The sequence below is a fragment of the Papilio polytes genome, unplaced genomic scaffold (assembly GCF_000836215.1).
Source record: "Papilio polytes unplaced genomic scaffold, Ppol_1.0 DF824169.1, whole genome shotgun sequence".
NCBI classification, from domain to species: Eukaryota; Metazoa; Arthropoda; class Insecta; order Lepidoptera; family Papilionidae; genus Papilio; species Papilio polytes.
In genome coordinates, this window is record NW_013525035.1 from 1924808 (window position 1) to 1946285 (window position 21478).

Here is a 21478-nt window from a genome sequence, read left to right on the forward strand (position 1 = left end):
GACGACCTCTTACCGGAGGACTCCAAAATCCACATCCTGAGAACATCCAACTCCAAAGGTGAGTCTTTTTTATGTTCAATTTAAGAAATAGATGCTACTGAAAATTATTTCTAGGATATTAATATAATACTCGTAAATATGAACGTTTAGGCTTACCCAGTATTTTAAGGAATCTTACTTCTGACTCTTACTAATATAATAAATGCGAAAGTTTGGATTTATGGATGTTTGTTAGAGTTTGTAGCTTAATTGCTGAACGGATCTCAATAAAATACATAGGACACATAGGCTACTTATTTTTGTTTTTTTGAATTCCACGCGAACGGAGTCGCGGGCGAAAGTTAGTCATTTTATATTTTGACTCTTAATTTTGACATAGTTTTGTTTTAATTTAAAAATTTTCAATAGCATCTTACTTAGTAGTTTAAAATTGCTACTTATTAGTGTAAATTAAAACAAGGGCTTTAAATTTAATTTTACACGCTGTATAAAAAATCTCACAAAAGTGTACTTGTTAATAAATGTAATTGTAGATAGCAAACACACGTGTTTTTTTAAACACAATATTTTAACCAAATGCATGTATTTTTAGTGTATATTACTAGTATTTTAAAAATCAATCTATACTGTATATAATTTTTATAGTTTTTTTGTCCTTAGATTTAGTTAATTATATTTGTTATAAATTTCAGCATTTAATACGAACGGCATTGTATTTGATAACTCACCATGGAGACCAGGCCGTGATTTACCAATAGAACATCGTGAAGTTCTAGAAGATGAAAGGAAATTAAAGAATGTAGCCACAAGAATAATGTCGAACGGAGTTGAAGTTTTAGTAAGAGACAAAAATACAGACAAACAAGATGCGGTAATGAATTTTCTTTTCTATATCAGAGCTAACATCCACATTCGTGATCGTGAATAGTTACTTTAGTAATTAATGCAGGACTTTTAGTGACTATTACTGGTCTCTGAATGCGGTATTTGTTGTGCTAATTTTATTAATTTATTATAAAATCTATATTTTATTCTCAGAGAAAATTTAAATTTATTCATCTCACATCTATGAAACCACCGAAATCTCATACGAGCACATTATCACCAAACAAATCATTGTTAAAATCAACTGTGTCGACTGTTACAAATCTACCAACGCCATCTATGTACCCAATACAACAACTAATGCAGCATAATTACATAATCAAGACATGTATGACAACTTACACATATCTAACAACGGTAGTACAAAACAAACGAAGTGCCATCTCAACATTCGAGACGATAGTCTCAGTGATCACAACAGAATCATTGACCAACATGTACGCAGATTTATTAGGAGAGTTGAAACCGACAAAAGTAAGATATTAGACGATTTGGGAAACCCCTGAGGTACCCCCGAATGCTAAACCCTCATTGACAAAACCTGGTCAAATTAAAAAGCATTGAAAGCCATCCATACACGACAATAATATTCATATCTTTGTAACATTGGTTAATATCTACTAATATATTAGATTTTACTAATAGTCCTGGTACAAGATTTTTATTTTACATGAAGAACATAACCAGTAGTAGTAAAATAACGCATGATTTAGTACCCCTATTTACTTATAATGTATAGTTTTAATAATTGCATTTTAAAATAAACTACATCTACTTTTTCTGTATACACAAAATGTATTTATGTTATAAATGAAGTCTTCCAAAATTTGATGATTATTATACAAATATTTCTATTGACAACAACATACAATTCTAAACAACATATAAAAAAGAACATACATACTGCCTATAAGACATGATGTATAAGACAAAATGTCTCAAAAGGATAGCTTAATTTTTTTTATTAAGTAACATATCGTTTATTCTATGTTTTATTGTTATTTATTCTATTGTTTTAATACTTTTCAGCTTAAATTCATGGAGATTAAAACTATCCAGCCATCAGCTCCAAGTTCTATGTTTGTTAGTGCTTATACGAAAATAGATAAAAGATTCGATAACCAACAAGATAATATACATAATTTTGATTTGATACAACCTTCTGAAGTCGGACAACCACTATGTTCTACTTCTTGCTCTTGTAGTGATACAAAAACAGAAAGCTTAAAAACAAGATACACCAGTTCGGTAGAAACCTACAATACGAAACAGAGTAATCATGATTTTGTCAAAATGGATGTTCGACCTACACAGAAGGAATCAGACAAAAAAACTCAATATAATAATTATGGCTCTGAACATGTTCATTCAGCACCGACTGATAAAATAGTAGAAAAATATACAGAAGTTATTAATGATTACTCTGATGAAAAAGATACCAATATTATAAAAGAAAGTGATTTACTCACAAATGAACAAGCTCCAACACCAGCGAATATAGATAAAATATCCAACACAGAACCAGAAAAGAATAAACCTGATAAATCACCAAAACCAAATAAAAACAACTTTATTGTAGCTGATCTTTTAAAACTAGGATCATTGAGTATAAAAGGGTTATCACAATTAGCACCAGTAATAGAAAAAATGACAGACACGTTTATGAAAAGACAGGATACCAATAAAACTGCAATTACCACAACAACAACCAACAAACCTGCAAAGAAAATAACACCTTATATAGCTAATAAAAGAGTTGACAGTGATATGGATTTTAAACATAACAACTTTCCAATTTACATACCCGTTGATGAAATGGAAACCTCGGAATCGCAAATCGCATTTTCAAATGCAACTTTACATCAAAACTTTGCTTGGGCTGCGGAATTCAAGCAACCAAAAGTTAATAAAGCACCACCAAAAATAATACATGAAAGTCCTTTAGTCAATGGAGGTATACCAATTAGTCCGGGTGAAATAATTACCGCGAATTCTGATGTTATTGTCGGAAAACCCGCTGTAGGAGGACCATTCACCTTAGGATCGAGTGGAATGAAATTGCAGAATCCTGTAAACCCGCCACCAATTGATAATTATATGTCAAACAATGAACCTTATTTGGTTGCTGCTAAATTACCTTTGGGCGAAAGTTCATTAATGCCATCAAAAGCTGATGATTCATTTGATTTGAGGCCTCCTGAACTACCAAAAGTAAGACCGAATAGAGAACAAAATAGATTACCTAATTCTAATATTAAAAATGTGTATGCAAATAATAAAAATACCCAGTCATCTGTATTCAACCAGCAAAAGATCTCAGATCAAAAGAAAGATTCAGCAATAGGAAGTCATGGTTTATCAACCTTTTTGGATTACATTCCATCCTACACAAAACCCACAAATAAATCACCTCTCCAGCATCATGTTGATTTTAGACCTATTAACAATGGTAATAAGAAAGAAGAAATACTTGATAATAATCCCAGCTCTTCAGAAATAATAAGTACAAGTGTTACAACCGATGGAGAATATGCTGTTTCTATTAGTTCAGATTCAGTAAACAAACCATTTTTAGTAGACATTCAGCCTTCAAGAGTAGCAAATGTTATTATACCTCATGGAAGTTCAACAGCTCTGGTTTTCGCCGGTTCATCAGAACCTCATAAAACTGGAGAATATATCGATGACCCTCTGCCGTATCCTGAACCAGGTTACTTTGGTAGTTTTAGTATAGATGCACCGCAAATGACTAATGTCCATAATGTTGTCCCTAATAATAACCAGTTTATGGTGAAACCTGGCAATCCATCTTCAGTGCCTTTGGAGCAATATACACCGACACAACAAGAGCATCAGTACAGAAGTGATTCAAAACTTAAATGGAAAGATAATAAGCGACCTATCGATTTTAATAAGTTGCCACCTCCCGTTAGTACTCAAGAAACACATCTTCATGTAGGACCCCAGGTTGTTTATAATCCTGATGCGTATAAGGCAAATAATCAAAAACTTAACCAAAATAGAGAAAATGATAAACCTAAAAGTGGAAAAGAGATAATCGACAAAGAGTACGAGAACTATCTAGCTGTACCACCGCCACCGCCGCCTAAAATGCATGTTAATCATGATAACAGATTTGAAAACAACAAACCCTACAATCAACGTCCCATTATACATACACAGCCAATTCAAGATATGAAAGTTTTTCTTAATGTTCAACATCCAGTACCTAAACAAACAAATAACGAGCGCATGCCTCCTAAAGTAACATCAGAAGTTTACTTTGCAGCTCAAGCACCGAACACTAAATCGACTTCTACCTATACTATTCAGCTACCACCGAATAAACAACCTACGTTTGGAAGACCACAAGGAAATCTCCCAAACAATTATGCACAAACAAGTAAAAACAATCATACATTCATCACACCAATGTCTGGCTTACAGCAAGGTACAGGATCTCCACCAAATTTGAAAGTTGAATCACAATTTCATGACAACAGGAAAGACTTAGTTAAATTTAACGCAGTCCCTAACGTAAGAGACAGGGATAAAACAATCCAAAAAGTAAGCTTTACATCTGGTCCAGTAACTACTCCTGCTTCATTACCTCAATTAAATACTGATATACCAATAGGAAGCAATATTGTAATAACAGTTGAAGATGATCCAACGAGGTTTGAAGGTTTACCTATACATAGCAATAAACAACCGAAAATTACTTACAATATCCACGGTAGCGTACCTGAAGTTTTATTGCAGAATAACCAATGGAATAAATCACAAGCCGAAAAAGAATTGACTTACAGCCGTCCAATAAATAATGGTGATATTGTCGAAGGACATTTCAAGAAAGATGTTTTTCCATCTATACCCCCATCTTTGAATAGTCACGCCAATTTCCCTATGATAAATGATCACATAATCACTAAACATGAGTTTAATACGAAAAATACTAACGTGGATAATGTAAAAGATAAAGTGAGACAGCCAATAAAGCCTCCGACAAATTCTCACGGTTGGTACTCGGGCTCGTATTTCAATGAGAACAATTTGAAAAACATAAATAATATACATGTCGAGGTAACAACCAGAAAAGTTATACCAATATCCAACGATTATAATAGGGACAACATACCAGAGTTTGGACACAAAATTGCTAGCATAGGTAAACCACCAGTTTGGCAAGACAATCAAGATTTTACAAGTTATTTAAGTATAGGTAAACCATTTTCTAAATCACCAGATTTCAAAAATTCAAGCACAAGTACCCCAACCTCTAAGGTACTACCTACTCACAGACCTAATTTACCTTCGAATATTGGACCACATCAACCAGCATACGATATACCAATAAGAGATAATAGTCACGAAACTACAACGATTAAAAATAGTAATAAATTACAAACAAATAAGATTAAGCCTGTTTATGAAAATTCAGAGGAAATATACGATGGAGAAGATGAATTTGAAAGTAATGAAAGTGAGGCAGATGGAGAAGTCAGTTTAGAATCCATGAAAGTTCCCGTTATAACATCGTCTAGCGAAGCTGATAATATTTCGCACAACTTTGGACCCGTACATCACAAAGGTCATGGATTTGTCCCACAAAAAAGTGTAGACACAAACACAAAAGAAGATTTTAATGCGGGCTCCCAAACAGAGAAGCCATTTGGTTCCTTTAATAGCAGTCAAGGATTTAAATCTAATGAAATTAAACAGATTGATTACGGTAAAAACCCGTCTATGAAGCCGAGACCATTTACCATGAATACTGTTATACCACTTGACCATCAGCTACAGCAACCACACTGGCAGATAAATCAATTAATGGAAAATTCTTCCAACGCATCAAATGAAGAAAACCTTGATTTGAATATAGGCGAGGAAATTGGTACATCACAAAAGCCGACTCTGGAAACAGATGTTAATAATTATAATAAGAATCGTGAAACAGAAAAAGACTCAAAGATAACAACAGAGTTAAACAAAACAAAGGTAAATGAGACCCCAAATATCATAACGTCAACAGTGCATATCAAAGATAGAAAACCTTTAATAGTAGAAGTAACAGAAAAAACAAGCTTGCCTACCTTTACAATTAAAAGTGAATTTAACAAATCGCAGACGGATGATATCATTAATTTATCACCACCTCCTCCTGCTTTTGATTTTAATTTCAAGGTATCAACAAAGGATGAAATTATAATGGGAATGAGTCCACCACCACCAAGAACTCCGTCTCTAGTAAGAGCTACACAACGACCGCCTCTTACTTCTCGACCAATATTGCCTCCACGCACACCTCCTCCGTATAGAACTTTACCGCCCAGAACGTTGCCACCTAGAACGGCGCAACCCAATAAACGACCTACCAATAAAGAAGAAATATCCACCTACAGGCCAACATTTGATGTTAACAAGCTTATTCGACCAAATATTAATCGCGATCAACCTTCATCACAATTACTGCCTCCTCCAATAGATTTACCATCCAAAACAGTTCAGGTTTCAGAAATCGAAATGCAACCACCGCCGGTTAGTGCATCTTCTTTAAATTCCAATTTTGTTTTCCCAACATCAGTTTCTTCGAGTTGGTTAACTTCATCTGGTGTAGATTTCTCATCGAAATTCAACTTTGCTCCAACATCAATACATTTCCCTCGTCCTACCAAACCTTCTATAACCGTAGAAATATCTGAAGTAAATTCATCCGAAAACCCAGACCACTCAGTTTCTTATGAAAGCGAACTTTCTATTGAAAATGGCGATAGCTCGGGTTCCGCTGACATCGTTTACCAAGATACAACTTCAAAGGAAACAGGTACCGATATGAGCTATGAGTCTTCTGCTTCTTCCGAGGTATTGGAGAGTCACGAAAATCATACTACTTCCTTTGGAACAAATAAAAAGCAAAAAGACAAAGTAAAGATTATTTCTCCGGTACACAGAAATAGAACACGTAAACCTTATCCTGTTCGTAATGAAGACAAAAAGATAAACACCAGCAAAATTAAACTGCCATCTAGACCGTCCATAAACATAACGCCGAGTAGGATTTTGAACAGGCCTGAAATTTTATATCCACCTAGAGTAACGCCAAACCGAAATGTCGTAAGACCAATGTCGCCAAGGCCCGTGGTAACTCTGGCGACACCAATACTAGAGAGCTCTGAGTCCTCAATTGCGGATGATTTTATCAGACCAACAGAAGTTTTAGAACAAACACAACTACCGTCTTTGCTTCAACCAGTTATAAACACGTTAATAGAAAACACTCAAACGCCTACTGCTTCGTTACCTATCCAAACAAAGATCTTGAGCAGTCCTATTCATCACGCAGGAAATGAAATTAAAATATCAGATGACATAATTCCAACTAAAACTGAATTTAAAACTACAGTCGTTACATTAACGAAGACCTTATCAGAGCCGCCAAAGACGGTCTCAAGCATTGGTTATGTCAACTTAACTCAAACTTTAACAGTGACTCATACGAAGACAAGTCTCGTGAGCCAATCAGAAGGAGCCGTAACCCAGACTTTAGTTGTAACAAACACGCAAACATCTACCATAGTAGATGTAGTAACTAAAATACACACAGAAGTACAACCTACAACTATCGTAGAGACGGTAACAAAACACATACCTATACTACAAGTCCAGCCAACCACTGTTAAAGAAGTTAAAGAAGTGACGAAAACTAAATTAGCACTGGACGATATTTCGATGTCGTCTGAGGAAAGTGACAACTTCATAATAAAAGACGCCGATACCACAGAAAATATTCAAAAGATCGATCACGAAGGAGAAAACGATAATGACACATTCTTTGTAGTAATGAATAAGTCACAGAATGGCGGTAAATCTCCACCAATGACAGAAATCGAGACTGGGGATTATGATATTACGAGAAATGAGCAAGTGAACAGTAATGGTGTATCGCAAGTATTATTCGGCGAAATATTACTAGCCGGAACACCATATTTGGAAACTTCTAACGTTCATCCTTCTGGTAAGAATCTTTTTTTATTGTACCATACCTTAATACCTGAAGTTTCATATTTGATACCGGACTTGCTTTAATATTTGGCTTAAAGAAAAACAAAAAAGATCATATCACGAAAATATATAAAAACATAGTTTTGTTTTTTTTTCCATATTTCCCCTTTAGTAAAAAACACAGTAAAGGGTACATTTATACATTCTGTAATGCGATTTTTAAAACTCAGGTTTTTAAGAGTTAAGTATGTACTCGTATTAGAGCGCGCGCACATCTGAAACTAAACTATCGCACAACTGTTTAGTCCCGCTTTGATTCCTATTAGCTTATATGGAGGTGCGCACTACTCGATTTTTAGTTGTGGTAATAAACAGTTGAATGGGCTGCGAAACAATCGACTATCGCAGAATAGTAATGCCATAGTCTAGTCCAAGCTCTGCGGCCGCTCTTAAAGTGTTTGTTTTTGACCGACTTCCCAAAAGAAGGAGGTACTCAAGTCGCCTGTATTTTTTTTGTGTGTTGTTATTACGTTTTCATTTTAGGATTCGGTAAAGAATGTCAACCAGATTGTAAAGCGTCTAGAAACGAGAGATGTCAAAGAATTGACGGTATGATGAAATGTATTTGCCGACCCGGTTTCGCTAGAATGTTCCCTGACAGACCTTGTAAACGTGAGTAATTTATAAAAATAAAGAAGGTATTTCTTTATTTTTTTGATTCTATGTTCTACCGTGTTACATTTTTGTTCTAGCTACGTATACATATTCCGTGAAACTAGCTCTAAAGACTCAAGGTAAAGATCGTCTTGTGTTCCATGAAAGTTTGTCAGATAATTCTAGTAAACAGTACCACAAGTTAGCGCTAGCAACTCACGAAGGTATCAACAGAATGATAATGCAGTCAGATCTAAGAGATGTCTATCACGGGGTACATATATCAGGATTTTATCCAGTGGATATTACGCCAGCTAAGGGAGAAAAATATCAAGGAGTCGTAAATGATTTCTATGTTCAGGTAATACATAAAATAGTTTTGTTTGTTCTACTTATGGATGGTGTATAATTTATTGTGAAATATTCCTAGCTCTCCGACAACGCTCATGAAAGCAGATTGAAAGAAGTAATTGAGAAATACTTGAGGAACAACAACTACAGTCTCGGAGGTACTGATGTGTTTGCGGCTGGTGAATTGATGGACAAATTGGATGTTAGCGGTAAGATTTACAAACACATAATTTTTAAATATGACTCAAGTGACTTATAAAGAAACCTTTCTTGGTTAGATTTTGTCAAAAAAACTCTTTATCTATACGTTTTTGTTTTGAAATAACTTGATTATAACAAGAAGTGAGCGAAGATCTGTGGAATTACATCCCGCTTGTTCCTATTGTGTATTACAAAATTACAAGTCAGTAAAATTAGTATGTTAATCAATGTTTTAGATTTCGACGAGTGTGTAAGCGCGCAGTTCCACGACTGTTCGGAGCACGCTCGCTGCTTCAACCTGCGCGGGACATACACTTGCAGCTGTCTGGAAGGTTATGGAGATCTCAGTGTCAACCCACTGTACCCCGGAAGGATATGCTCAGGTATGAATATTAAAGAAGATACACAGACTGACTGACTTAATACTACAGCTTGCAAAATAACATTGTCTAATGGCTAGCTCGAGTGATAGAATACCACACAGAAGACACACAAGCAGACATAAGAAGATAGTATTCCGTGTTTCGTCTCATTTGACTTATGTAGATTATTCCCGACCGTCATCCCGCTCTGTGCCCACATGGAGACAGATGAGAATAAAAAGTTTCATCCGTCCCACCTTTTGCGACGAGGGGACGGTTGGAACTTATTTGATTTCATAACGGTTCCATCAGTCACCTTATTCGTGATGGTGAGACTAAAAAGTAGGACGTATGAAACTTTTTATTCTCACGTGGGGACACGCAGGGTGACGGTTGGGAATAATCCACTTATGTATTGTAGTATAAGTTTAATCAAATGGCTAAAGTAACTATATTCTTTTAAGTCACCACTCGGAATGAACTTGACAAAAGTCGATAAAGATAAGGAACTTTCCAAATGTCTGCAAATATGTATCGGCAGACATTTGGGAAGTTGGCTTGTATGAAGTATTGAACTTGTTTAGTCAATGTGGCTACGGTTGAAGTCAATACAGAGTATCAGTAAGTTAGCTTGGAATCTATACAAGACATACATAATTTTAGTTGTTAACTAAACCGTATAATGCTTTTTTAACTGACTTCATATGTACATTTCCAGCGGAGCCTGTGGGATGCGAGCGCTGCAACTACCACGGCGCATGCTACTCGAGAGACGACCAGCGCGTGCTCTGCGAGTGCTTCCAGTGGCACGCCGGTGCTTCATGCCAGATTAACCTTAAAGGTTAGTTAGCTTATTTTAAGATAAATATCTCATTTATTTAACTACGATTTTTGTAACGCCTCCAACCGATTGCCAGCAAAAATACTTACTTGTTGCATACACCTTAGTGGTAGAGCCTGTTTTAACATCTTCGAACTGTAGGGCCGGCACGCCCGGTGTAATACTACGACCACACAGAAGACACGCGTAAAGTAGGAGCAATTCCGCGTACAGTGTAGTGCCGGAGCCCAAATTTTAGTCCCTTTCCCTTTCTCTTTTCATCCATTTCATAAGAGGAAAGGATGAGAAAGGAAGGTGGATGTGACGGTGGAAAAGACGCATAGGACGGGGAAATATCCTCTTTATGTGTCTCCCCCGTTAATTAAGGGTAGGCAACAGATCTACAATGGCGGATGTTTGGGCAGCGGTCGCTTCGCCGAATATTCATTTGGCCGATTGTTCGTTTGCCTTAATATAAAAATACAATTATCAACTTTACGGATTTAATTTTAATTCGATTCTTCTGCTCGCCAATTCTTGAAGACATGGTAATTTTCGTATTATTTCCAACCGTCACCCCGCCCTGTGTATGTAAAGTTTCATCCGTCCCATCTTTTAGTCCTACTATCACCAATAAGGTAAAAGATGAAACCGTTTTGAAATCAGTTCCATTCCCCTCTTCGCAAAAGGTGGGACGGATGAAACTTATTATCATTTGTTCCCACGTGGGGGGAGGTGAGGGTTGGGAATCCTAATTTTCTGGTGTTACTCCAGTGGTGTTGATATCTCTGGTGGTGTGCGGCGCGCTGCTGTCGGCGGTGCTGGCGCTGTGCGCGGCGCTGGCGTGCCGGCGCGGGCCCGCGCGCCCCGCGCACCCGCCGCACCCGCCGCGCTCCATCGTCGCTTGCATACAGGGCATGCCCAGCCTGCACCAGGTAATAAACTAGACTGGAATAACAAATAACCTTATTTGTTTAATGGCACCAAGCTGTGTCAACACAATTATGTCAAAATGTATAGTGTTGACAACTGTAGAACTAATGCTAGGTTGATGAAGTTTCCATTTATATTAACACTTGTTTTTGCCTTTAAAAAAAAACATAAACGTAAGTAGCCTATGTGTTCTTCCAGACTGTGTACTACATATAAAAATTTCATCGAATTCCGTTTAGCAGTTTAGGCTATACAAACTCAATAAGAAATCCATTTAACTGTTGCATTTTTAATATTATGATGATATAATTAACTAATGGTTCAGTAGTATTAGGTTTAATTAAATTTCAACATAGTAAAGCTTGAGTTAGATAGTTCGGAAACGCATTTAATGACGTCATAGAACCAAAAACACTAAGGAATGGTTAAAACTTGCTGGGAAACCGACCACTAGTAGTTACTTAGCTAAATTTATAAAGTTACGTATGTTGCGATGGATTTCGGAGGTAAGATGTTCAAGATCTGAGAGGAACTTGGTTTATATTTCAGGGTGCAGTTCCATCGAAGAAGCGAGCGGACAAGCGGGCGCTGATACCGGAGCGGACGGAGTCGGGCGACGCGTCTAGTGTACAGAACGCGTCCTTGCCATATTTACCATCTAAGGTAGGGTTTCTTTTACTTCAAACACTTAACTGTAATTCTGAGACTTTCGTACGGTAACTTACTTTTTTTTTTTTAATTAAAAAATACTATACTAATATAATAAAGCGGGAACACACACTTCTTTGTGGCGTAAGATGTCAGCAATAACAGCATATTTTTGAATAATTCTTTCTTTAATAAAAGCCAACACTTACTTCACACTTATATTATGCTATATATTTTCACGCTATTAAACTTAGAGGGTAAATAAATTGGATAAAAACCTTAATGTGGGAAAGGGACCATAAGCTACAAGTTGCCAAGATCAAGGAAGTAAGACTGCTATGGTTTGTCATCATGTAATTTAGACATCTGAAATATAATTTCACTAATGAGAACAATAAAATAAAATTTTCATTTTATCATGCGGATAAAGCCGCACGACTACAGCTAGTTATTAATCATACTAATATTATAAATGTGAAAGTTTAGATGGATGGATGTTTGTTCGAGTTTGTAGCCTTTACGGCTGAACGGATGGCAATGAGATTTGGCATGGATGTAGAGGGCAGTCTGGAACACATAGGCTACTTGGTTTTGTTTTTTTTAATACCACGCGGATGGAGTCGCGCGCGAAAGCTAGTCATTAAATAGTTACTACGCGAAGCCCTATTTGTTTTCTCTGGCTGAATGGGATATGACCTTTTTATTCATTTGTATTGCAGCGAGCCTCATCCAGCAAGAAGTTGGTGATGTCGGCCCCCCCCGCGCACGCGCCGCCGCCGCCCCCGCCCGCGCCCGCCGTCGTCATCCCCCGCGCGCGTCTGCACCCCCACCACTCCGACAGGTCAGTTGACGTAACTTTGACTAAACTATCTATTTTAAATGAAATGTTAACTATGCCTTCTCTATATATTTTGAATATCTGCTTACTAGACATAAAATCGGGATATTTATTACGCCCTGATACGGTTCTACGGGTTGAAACTTACGGGATTCTTACAATTTGTCGACAGCCGTGACAACCTCGCGAGGAAGAAAAGCTTGGAATTAAGTAGTGAAGCCAAACTCATCAGCTACCTGGAGTCAGGAGCTACCAACACTAATAATGAAGTAAGTTTGTATTAGTCAGTTGGCACGTCGACGCGAAGAGTACTCTTATTACCGACGTGCCAAATGTAATGTTGAAATTTCCTATTTTTTTAAATAAATTCTTTTATTTCCAGATGAGAAGAAAACACAGTTTAGAATCATCTTACAGTGCACAGAAAGATCGACTTAATACACAAGGTATTTATAATAATGTTTGAATTATTATAAAATTTGAAAAAAGCGCCATCTAATAATGAAGAACAAAACTACTACGTTTAAGCGCCATCTAGTTACAGCCAACCAAAACTTATTTACCTGTTTCCAGGGGCATTAATATCAGCCGGGTTCAAAGTATCAACAACAATTCGTCCTGATGAGACAATGGAACGTGACAGGAATGACAGGGATGACATGTCATCGGTCAACAAGACCGACATAGATGGAGAACTTTCTAGATTCAGCACGCTGAGGAAATCTTATAGGTATTGATTTAGTTCAGGTAATGTGGGCGAAGTTGATTTTAGCCAGGTTTGGGTATGTATGGATATTCATGAATTGGATATTATATGATGAAAATAGATAACCTGTGCATATTTTATTTGGACATGTTTTTAAATCAATTTATTTACCCTAATTTTAAGTTAATGCTGCTTACACTTATTTATTTTTTTAATATCTAGTCAAGAAGATTTATCAGAATGGACGGACGCTGAACGAAGAATTGGAGAATTGTAAGTATTCACAAATATGTATACTTTTTAAAAGTAATATTTTAAGATACTCCGTATTTAATTTAGTAATGATAGATGGCGCAAAAATAAAATAATTCACTTCAGCGCCATCTATCTTCGCATATAATAATGTACCTTAGGGCTAGCTACGGATTTTTTGATAATATTCCACTACTAGCTTTCTGTGACTCCGTCCGCGCGAATGAAGAAAAAAACAAAAGCACTAAGTCTATGTGTTCTTTCAGACTATCCTCTACATCTATACCAAATTACATCTAGATTCGTTCAGCAGTTTAGACTACAAATTCTAATATCCACCTAAACTTTCGCATTTATAATATTAGTAAGATTAGTAACGTTATAATTGCAGGACTCTGTCGGAGGCGCGGTCCGTGGGCGGCACGCTGCCCGCCAGCACGGGCAGAGCGGCCAGTTCCACCAGAATGACACACCAGGTAATAATAACATGACATTTATGTATATTTTGTTTTAATTTAAAAATTAGTTATTGATCCAAAACAGTTTTGTACAGTTAGTGGGATTCTGTCTCCTGAGCTAGTAATAACTGTGTTTTTTAGTTTTAATTTTTTAATGTATTAAAAAAAATGTATTTGCATGCCAAGTAGTAACTTGTGGTCTCTTTATACTGAGTCAATATGTTTTATTTAGCAAACTAAGATTGTTTGTGTATATATAGAGTAGGCATAGTTAATAATTCACTTGAAACATTTTTAACATGATTATCATTAACTCAATATATTGATAAATAGATGATAATTAAAAATATTTAAATTAATTACCAATAGGTGTCATTAAATAATGTTTTTAAGTTTTTGAAAACAGACAAAAGATGGCGCTTATCATAATTTTATCAAATGTTTCATTACAAGAACACGAGATGGCACTAAACTTGACAACTGATATACCTTACAGAGAAAGTACCGGTGAAAAAATTTGCTTTCTGCTTCTTCTATATATTTCTTTATTATCTTTGGTATAAATATTGCATGTCATTAAAATTCCTTTCTCTTTAGTAATAAAATTGAATAAAATGGAAATTTTATTTTACTTATTTTACCTACACTATGAATATGTGCACTTTAACGAAGTTTGTGTGTTCCTGACTGCAGGAGGCCAACACGATGGCGGAGCGCGACCTCGGCTCCACCTTCCTCCTCCCGCACGTGCACCTCTATAAACCTGACCTTGTGGGTATCGCACTCTTCACTACTCTCACATTCACCTCACTACACTTCTACTAATCATATCCATACATACAAACCAACTAATTTTATACTGTACTAGCTGTTCCCATGCGGCTTCATCCACATAAAATTATGAAAATTTTACTTTATTGTTTACATTTGTCAAATTATCAATAGCAAATGTCAAAATGACATGACATGACGAACCTTGACAATCTTGGTTTTCTGATGTTGGCAGCAACTTATGGTCTCTTTCCCACATTAGGGTTTTTATCCAAAATATTTACCCCCTAAGTATAATGGCATAAATATATAGCCTAAAGCGTGACGTAAATGTATGGCCTTTTATTAAAGATAGAATTATTAAAAAATATTCTGTAATTGCTGACATCTTAGGCAACAAAGAAGTGTGTGTTTACTTTATTATAATAGTATAGGTCATATTTTGTATTTGTAACATAAATGTTGTTCAATAGATCGTCCGCATGTAAAAAGAAAATAAAGGCATATTACTCACCGGCATATTTTTAATAAAGCAAGAATTTGTGAAATTCGTTCTTTACTTATTATTTTCAATACATACAAAAATACAAATCTTTCCTCTTTATAAACAAAATCTTTGGCTTTTTAAATTTTCAGACGAGCGACGTTTCGGAATTTGATTCCTTGTGAAGATAAGAAATATTCAAAATATTAACTATTCGTTATTTATGAAGACTTGGCAGATTGGATATTAGGTACAAAATGTACTTTCAATAACTACCACCTAAATTATTTATTTATGTTAAATTTGTTGTAATGTTTTTTGTTTCGTCATATAACAATAACAAAAATAATGTCTATAAATGCCATAATAATGTAAGAAAACCTAGTTTTTTAAGTACAAGTATGAAAATAATTTGAAAAAGAAATCGTTTGTAAATTTTATTAGTCCTTATACGATTTCTTTTTTTAAAAAGTTTTCATACATTCAACTGTTTCTTGTTAAAAAGAACATTATTTATTTATTTTAATATAGCTGTTACTCGCGACTTCGTTTCCGTGAAATTTAAAAAAACAATAAAATATAGCCTATGTTACTCGCAGATAAATTACTTTTCGAATAGTAAAAGAATTTTAGAAATCGGCTCAGTAGTTTTTGAGTTATTTCAATATATACAAAAATACAAATCTTTCCTCTATATAATAGTATAGATAGAGAAGAGGTATGGCCGAAATCAATACTTGGTAATTAAACGAAAATGGTTCGTAATTATAATCTAATACGAAACATTTTCGCTTATTCGAGACTTTTAAAGAAGCATTACATGACATAATGTATGGAATGCAATAGTAATAAAATAATATAAGCCTATTGTCAATTGTCAAAATAATAAGTGGTAGTGCCCGCTTTAGCAGTGCAGGGCCGGCACGCCCGGTGTAATACCACGACCACACAGAAGACAGGCGTCAAATGGAAGCAATTCCGTGTTTCGTCTGATGAGTGTGGTGCCGGAGGCCTAATTTAAGTCCCTTTCCTTTCCACCCTTTTCTTACGAGGAAAGGATGGGAAGAAAAAAGTGGATTTGACGGTAGAGGAGGCGCATATGACGGGGAAGTTCCTCCTTTATGTGCGTCTCCTCCTCCGTCGTTACGGGTAGGCAACGCATCTGCAATTGCAGATGTCTATGAGCAGCGGTCGCTTCGCCATTTTAGCGGATTCAGGTGGCCGCTTGCTCGTTTGCCACCTTGTAATATAAAAAAAAATAATAAAGAATGTTTCATGTCATTTTCAATATATTTTCATTTATCATTTTGACAATTGACTTGAAGATTTATTTCGGCCGTAACAAGATGAATACAGAAGAGAAGAGATGTATACAGAATGTAAGTACAACTGAATTTGAAGTTGTAAGTGATTGTATTGTGGAACAGAGGCTCAAATGCATTTATAACTTAGACTAGTCTTAGTAACTTATTTTTAGATACCACTTGTAATGGTTTTAAGTATTTGAGATAATTTAAAAAATTACGTATTTTTCAAAACTCATAATTAGATTTAATTTTTACATTTTAATAAAAAAAGTTCTCAATTTTTTGCAAAGTCGTTTTAAAATTTTTTTTTCTTTATCCCATTAAAGTTTAATGGTCACTTAAATAATCCTTTTTTCAGATTATTAAGGTTTTTCATATATCTTGATGTAATTAAAACTATTTGTGTACAAGTGCCAATAATTAGATTAATCTAAATGAGAACACGTCAATAAGAGTGGTAATAATTTATAAACTATTTTAGTCTGTGTACAAAAGTAATTTATTTTTAATTTATGATGTAAGCACTGTAAAGCTTTTAGTCCTATTTATTTGTGAATTACATTTTTATTAAAAGTATATTTCGTGTTTTATTATAATTCTATACATTTGTGTTATACATATTACGTCTTAAATAATTACTACACTAAAGAATAAAATCCATTATTGCGCGGTTTATACACTAAGCTACATGCAACAAGTTTCATATACGATTTTCGTTAATATTCTCTCATTCCTCTGTGTGTGTGTGAGAGAGAGAGAGAAACTAATAAGTGTTTCATCATCATATCTTCCTTCTTATTCTACTCCTGTAGTGGCGCAAAAGGTTTTTGTGCTCCAAATAACTATCATATGGATATGTGACTCTATCTCAGTCATCACTCCCTTTTTGATCATGCCTCCTTTCACGCAATCCATCTCTTTGTAGGTCTCCTTCTGTCAGTCTACCCTTCCACACTCATAACTAACGTTCTCCTTGTAACATGCGATTCATCCCTCCTCATAACATGCCCATACTATATAAATCTAACGAAACTAAGAGTTGTTTATTACCTCAATTTAACTTATTTAATTGTCAACTAAAGACAATTTATTTCATTTTCATTCATTCTTAGTTTACGATATTTTTAGTTTTTTTTTAAGTGTTAGTAAATACTTTATTCAGTCAAAGTAGAGGTTAAATAAAACAACAATTTAAATATGAGACATAGCGTTTTTATTCAATATTCAATAGTAATTTAGTTATTAATAGAATATTTAGCAATATTACAAATACAACGTGAAACAATTGAATAGAGCAACTTAACTAACTTGAAACTTAATACAGCGCGGAGCTTAACACCGAGAATTAAGCACATCTAACCGTTTGTTCACACTACTAACACATACGGAAACATCTGCGTCAGCTGCGTGTTTCTGAACATGTTTGTACAGTGAAAACTCAAGGTTTAAAACATATGTACTAGAAAATGTTACATTATACCGTAGTTAGAATCGTATCAGCACAATTATCTAACTCCCAACTTCAAGGTCATCCCCTTCAGTCTCAAACCTCACTATCTCCTTCTCCCTCTGAGAAATCTATCCTTGTTTGCGCCGCCATCCTGTTTTTAAAAAATTACGTAAGGAAGTGAGCATTTCGAAATCCTATTACTTACTTTTAAATCTACGACCAACTATGGATGGACAAAGCCTATTATAAAAGCTTATAAGCTACAATGGCGAATCCTTATTATGTAAAAAATGGAATTAAATTTAAAATAACCAAGAAATATGAAGTCAAATTTATAAGTAGTGTAAAAAAAAAAATTATAAATTTATATATGAAAATTAACATTTCCCGCCAAAAGTATTTAAGTACCAAAACCGTGTTCTATTAAACGCATAAAGTATATAATTAAAAATAAAAGAAAATTTTACTGCGGCGTCAGCAGTAAAGTAATCAGTAAAGCTTTAGTGTAGATTTAGTCCCCTTAGTAATTAACAACTGAAGTGGAGTTTATAAAATAGGAAGCAGTCTGTATCCCTAAGTAAAGTTGGCCGTAGCTTTTATCTATCCATTTGTATGTAAAATGTAATCTTATATGAAAAATTGTGCAAAACTCGAAAAAAAACATCCCTCTTATTCAGATTTCATACAAGTGAGACAGAGTTCCAAAAAAAACTTTTTTGATATACTGAAATAATCAATTAATAGCTATTAAAACGTTCCTTAGTGTAGATTTAACTTGATTTATCTTTATTAAGGACAGTTTAAATAACCATGAGTCGTCTCAGCAGAAATGCGATATCAAAATTCCAACCTTATAAAATATGCTACTGTTTTAACGTTTAGAAAAAAGCATTTTCGCTATAAAGCTAAGCTTCTAAAACTTCAATAGCACACTGGACTAGCGTCGTATAAAAATTGACGCATTACAAAATTACCAAAAAATACTATTTAATAGGCGATGACGTCACGGTAGGTAGTATAGAGTCACCGGCAAACCTTAACACGGATAGATTGGATACATCGATGAATTAGTAGAAAAAGTCTAGATTTTTTGTTTAATGTTACGGCAATTGCGATGTCCTAAAGTTCTAAGACGCGTTCAAAGTGTTATACGTCAAATATTTTCTTTAAGTTATTGTCCAAATGATTTTTGTTAAGTACATTTTTTAACATTAAAAATTGCGACAGTTATGGAACGTTGTTTGTTTTACAATTAAAGAGTTTGTCGAAATATTTTGTTGTCTAAATCTTTTTATTTTGCTAAATAAGCGTATCGTGATCGCTTAAGCTAAGTTTTTGTTTTTATTTGAAATTGTCGTAGCAAAATGTTTTATCTAACTAATTTATTTCTTAGCTATTTCTTCGAGGCTTGAGAGTGGAGACTTTGCAATCATTGTGAGAGATCTGAAAGGAAAATAATTGTATATTAAAATGAGATTTATAAACTATTCTGTGGAAATTATCTTTAGACGTTTACTTTTAAAGTAATCTTTGAAACAAAAAAAAAGGTTTTCAGGTTACTTTTAACTAAATATTATTTCTCTTTAGTTGAACTATTTTTAACAAATAAATTCAGTTCTTAATATTATAACGTTATAATTGGATTTCAGAATTTCTAAATATAATTTCCACTTCGCAAAATTAAAAAACTCCATGCTAGATAAATCAGCAATTTAAACAAAACCAATCGAAACTCATACAACATAATCATAAATAAAACATAAAAAAGCAATGTATATATGTTGCAAACGATATGAAAAAGCTTTTAACTATATAAAAGTGTACCTATTTGTCGGTGTTGTCTCGCGAGTGACTTAAACAATAGCAGCTGCAATAACAATCATTCTTTTAGTTTTATTTTAGCAAAAAATGAAAATTAAAAGATCTTTGAGCCTCATAACAAGCGATAAAGAAAAAAGATGAACAACGAAAATGTATCGTATTGGTAAAGAAATAAAAGCCGATTTCGAATAAAGAAGACTTAGTCCAGTCAAATTAATGATTTATCTAAGAATGAGCTGGCACTCGACTGAATTTTTGTACGTACAATCGAGGAAGCTGGTGTTCCAACATAAAAGATCGAATATTTGAAACGAGACGCGGAACAAAAACATAAATGTATCTACACGAAAAAAAGTAAAATACGGCCACTTTATTATTCCTTCATTTACGCTTACTGCTAATTAGTTATTTCTAGAAAATGTTGGGAGTTTGTTTCGTTGCGATAAGGCCTTCCTTAATGTAAAACACCGAGTAATTCTGCGATTGTACCTTTAAAATCTCGCGAACTTACAAATGTTACATAAATTTAATAAGGCTTTCGAAACAAGAGGGTCTATACAAAAATTCAGATTAATTGCCAGCTTCTTAGATATGACTGAACTAATTATAAAAGTTCAAAGTACCTTCTCTGAGCAGGTATAGGTGGGGAAGGGTGAGTGGTGGGCGGCAGAGAGGCGGGGCAGCTGCCTGACAGCTGCGATGGACCTTCATCTTCTTTCTTCTCTGCTGTAAAAGGAAATCAATACAATTTAGGCAAGAACAGATTTAGAAGCACATACTCCTTTCTAAGAGTCAGTAAATACAGAATTAAAACCAACATATAACTAGCTTTCGCCCGAGACTCCGTCCGCGCGGAATTAAAAAAAAACAAAAGTAAGTAGACTATATGTTCTTCCAGACTATCTTCTACGTCTATGCCAAATTTCATCGAGATCCGTTAATCAATTTAAGCTACAAACTCGAATAAACATCCATCCATCTAAACGTTTACATTTATTATATTAGTAAGGAGTAAGAAGTAAGATTAACAATCAAATGAAGAAATAAGAGATTTCTGAATTCAAATATCATAATTTACAAAAAAATCTTAGCCAATCATTAACAGCAAGACCCTCACCTTTCAATATTGGCGTATCTCCGATGTAAAATGTAGGTGCTGGTGCTTCGACTGTCGCTTCCCGCACCGAGCTGTCAGCACTTACTGCGCTCAGTGTGTCTGTACTGTCGAACATTATTGTACGCTCCTTCGCCTTTGGTATACGACCATCCGAATCCTACAAATAGAACGAGATTATCAAATTCAAAAACATAAATAGTAAGGCATAGAGTAATCTATACACAAATGTATTTAATTAGCAAAACTTTTCTAACGATATGACAAGCTCTAAGGGTAATGCATTTGAGCCTTTCTATCGTGTTGCAAGAACACCTTTGACTAAACTATCGGACTGTTGTGCGATTGTCGATTGTTTCGCAGCCAATTCAAATGTCAACACAACTAAACATCGAGTAGTGTGCGCTCCATGTAAGCTCAT

The 21478-nt window shown here is 34.8% G+C and overlaps 2 protein-coding genes across 5 annotated transcripts in view; one reads left to right on the top strand and one right to left on the bottom strand.

Annotated features, from left to right (window-relative positions):
• Nucleotides 1-17250, top strand: part of LOC106111339 (mucin-5AC) — a 74440-nt gene extending 57190 nt beyond the window's left edge. Inside the window, exons 3-20 of one of the 2 annotated variants that reach the window (XM_013293363.1) lie at nt 693-871; nt 1039-1359; nt 1915-7900; nt 8431-8559; nt 8640-8902; nt 8972-9101; nt 9330-9476; nt 10174-10296; nt 11050-11210; nt 11758-11871; nt 12576-12697; nt 12867-12963; nt 13077-13140; nt 13268-13424; nt 13623-13673; nt 14044-14128; nt 14804-14881; nt 15518-17250. In XM_013293363.1, the coding sequence (XP_013148817.1) occupies nt 693-871; nt 1039-1359; nt 1915-7900; nt 8431-8559; nt 8640-8902; nt 8972-9101; nt 9330-9476; nt 10174-10296; nt 11050-11210; nt 11758-11871; nt 12576-12697; nt 12867-12963; nt 13077-13140; nt 13268-13424; nt 13623-13673; nt 14044-14128; nt 14804-14881; nt 15518-15550 (8240 nt within the window). In that variant the 3' untranslated portion in view covers nt 15551-17250. The remainder of the gene's footprint in view (nt 1-692; nt 872-1038; nt 1360-1914; nt 7901-8430; nt 8560-8639; nt 8903-8971; nt 9102-9329; nt 9477-10173; nt 10297-11049; nt 11211-11757; nt 11872-12575; nt 12698-12866; nt 12964-13076; nt 13141-13267; nt 13425-13622; nt 13674-14043; nt 14129-14803; nt 14882-15517) is intronic. The other variant, XM_013293364.1, reaches the window with a different exon arrangement.
• A 2097-nt stretch (nt 17251-19347) lies between these two features.
• LOC106111412 overlaps nt 19348-21478 on the bottom strand; it is a 56695-nt gene continuing 54564 nt past the window's right edge. For all 3 annotated transcript variants that reach the window (XM_013293493.1, XM_013293492.1, XM_013293491.1), the window contains 3 exons: nt 21061-21217; nt 20567-20669; nt 19348-19565 (listed from right to left, as the gene is read on the bottom strand). In XM_013293493.1, the coding sequence (XP_013148947.1) occupies nt 19505-19565; nt 20567-20669; nt 21061-21217 (321 nt within the window). In that variant the 3' untranslated portion in view covers nt 19348-19504. The remainder of the gene's footprint in view (nt 19566-20566; nt 20670-21060; nt 21218-21478) is intronic.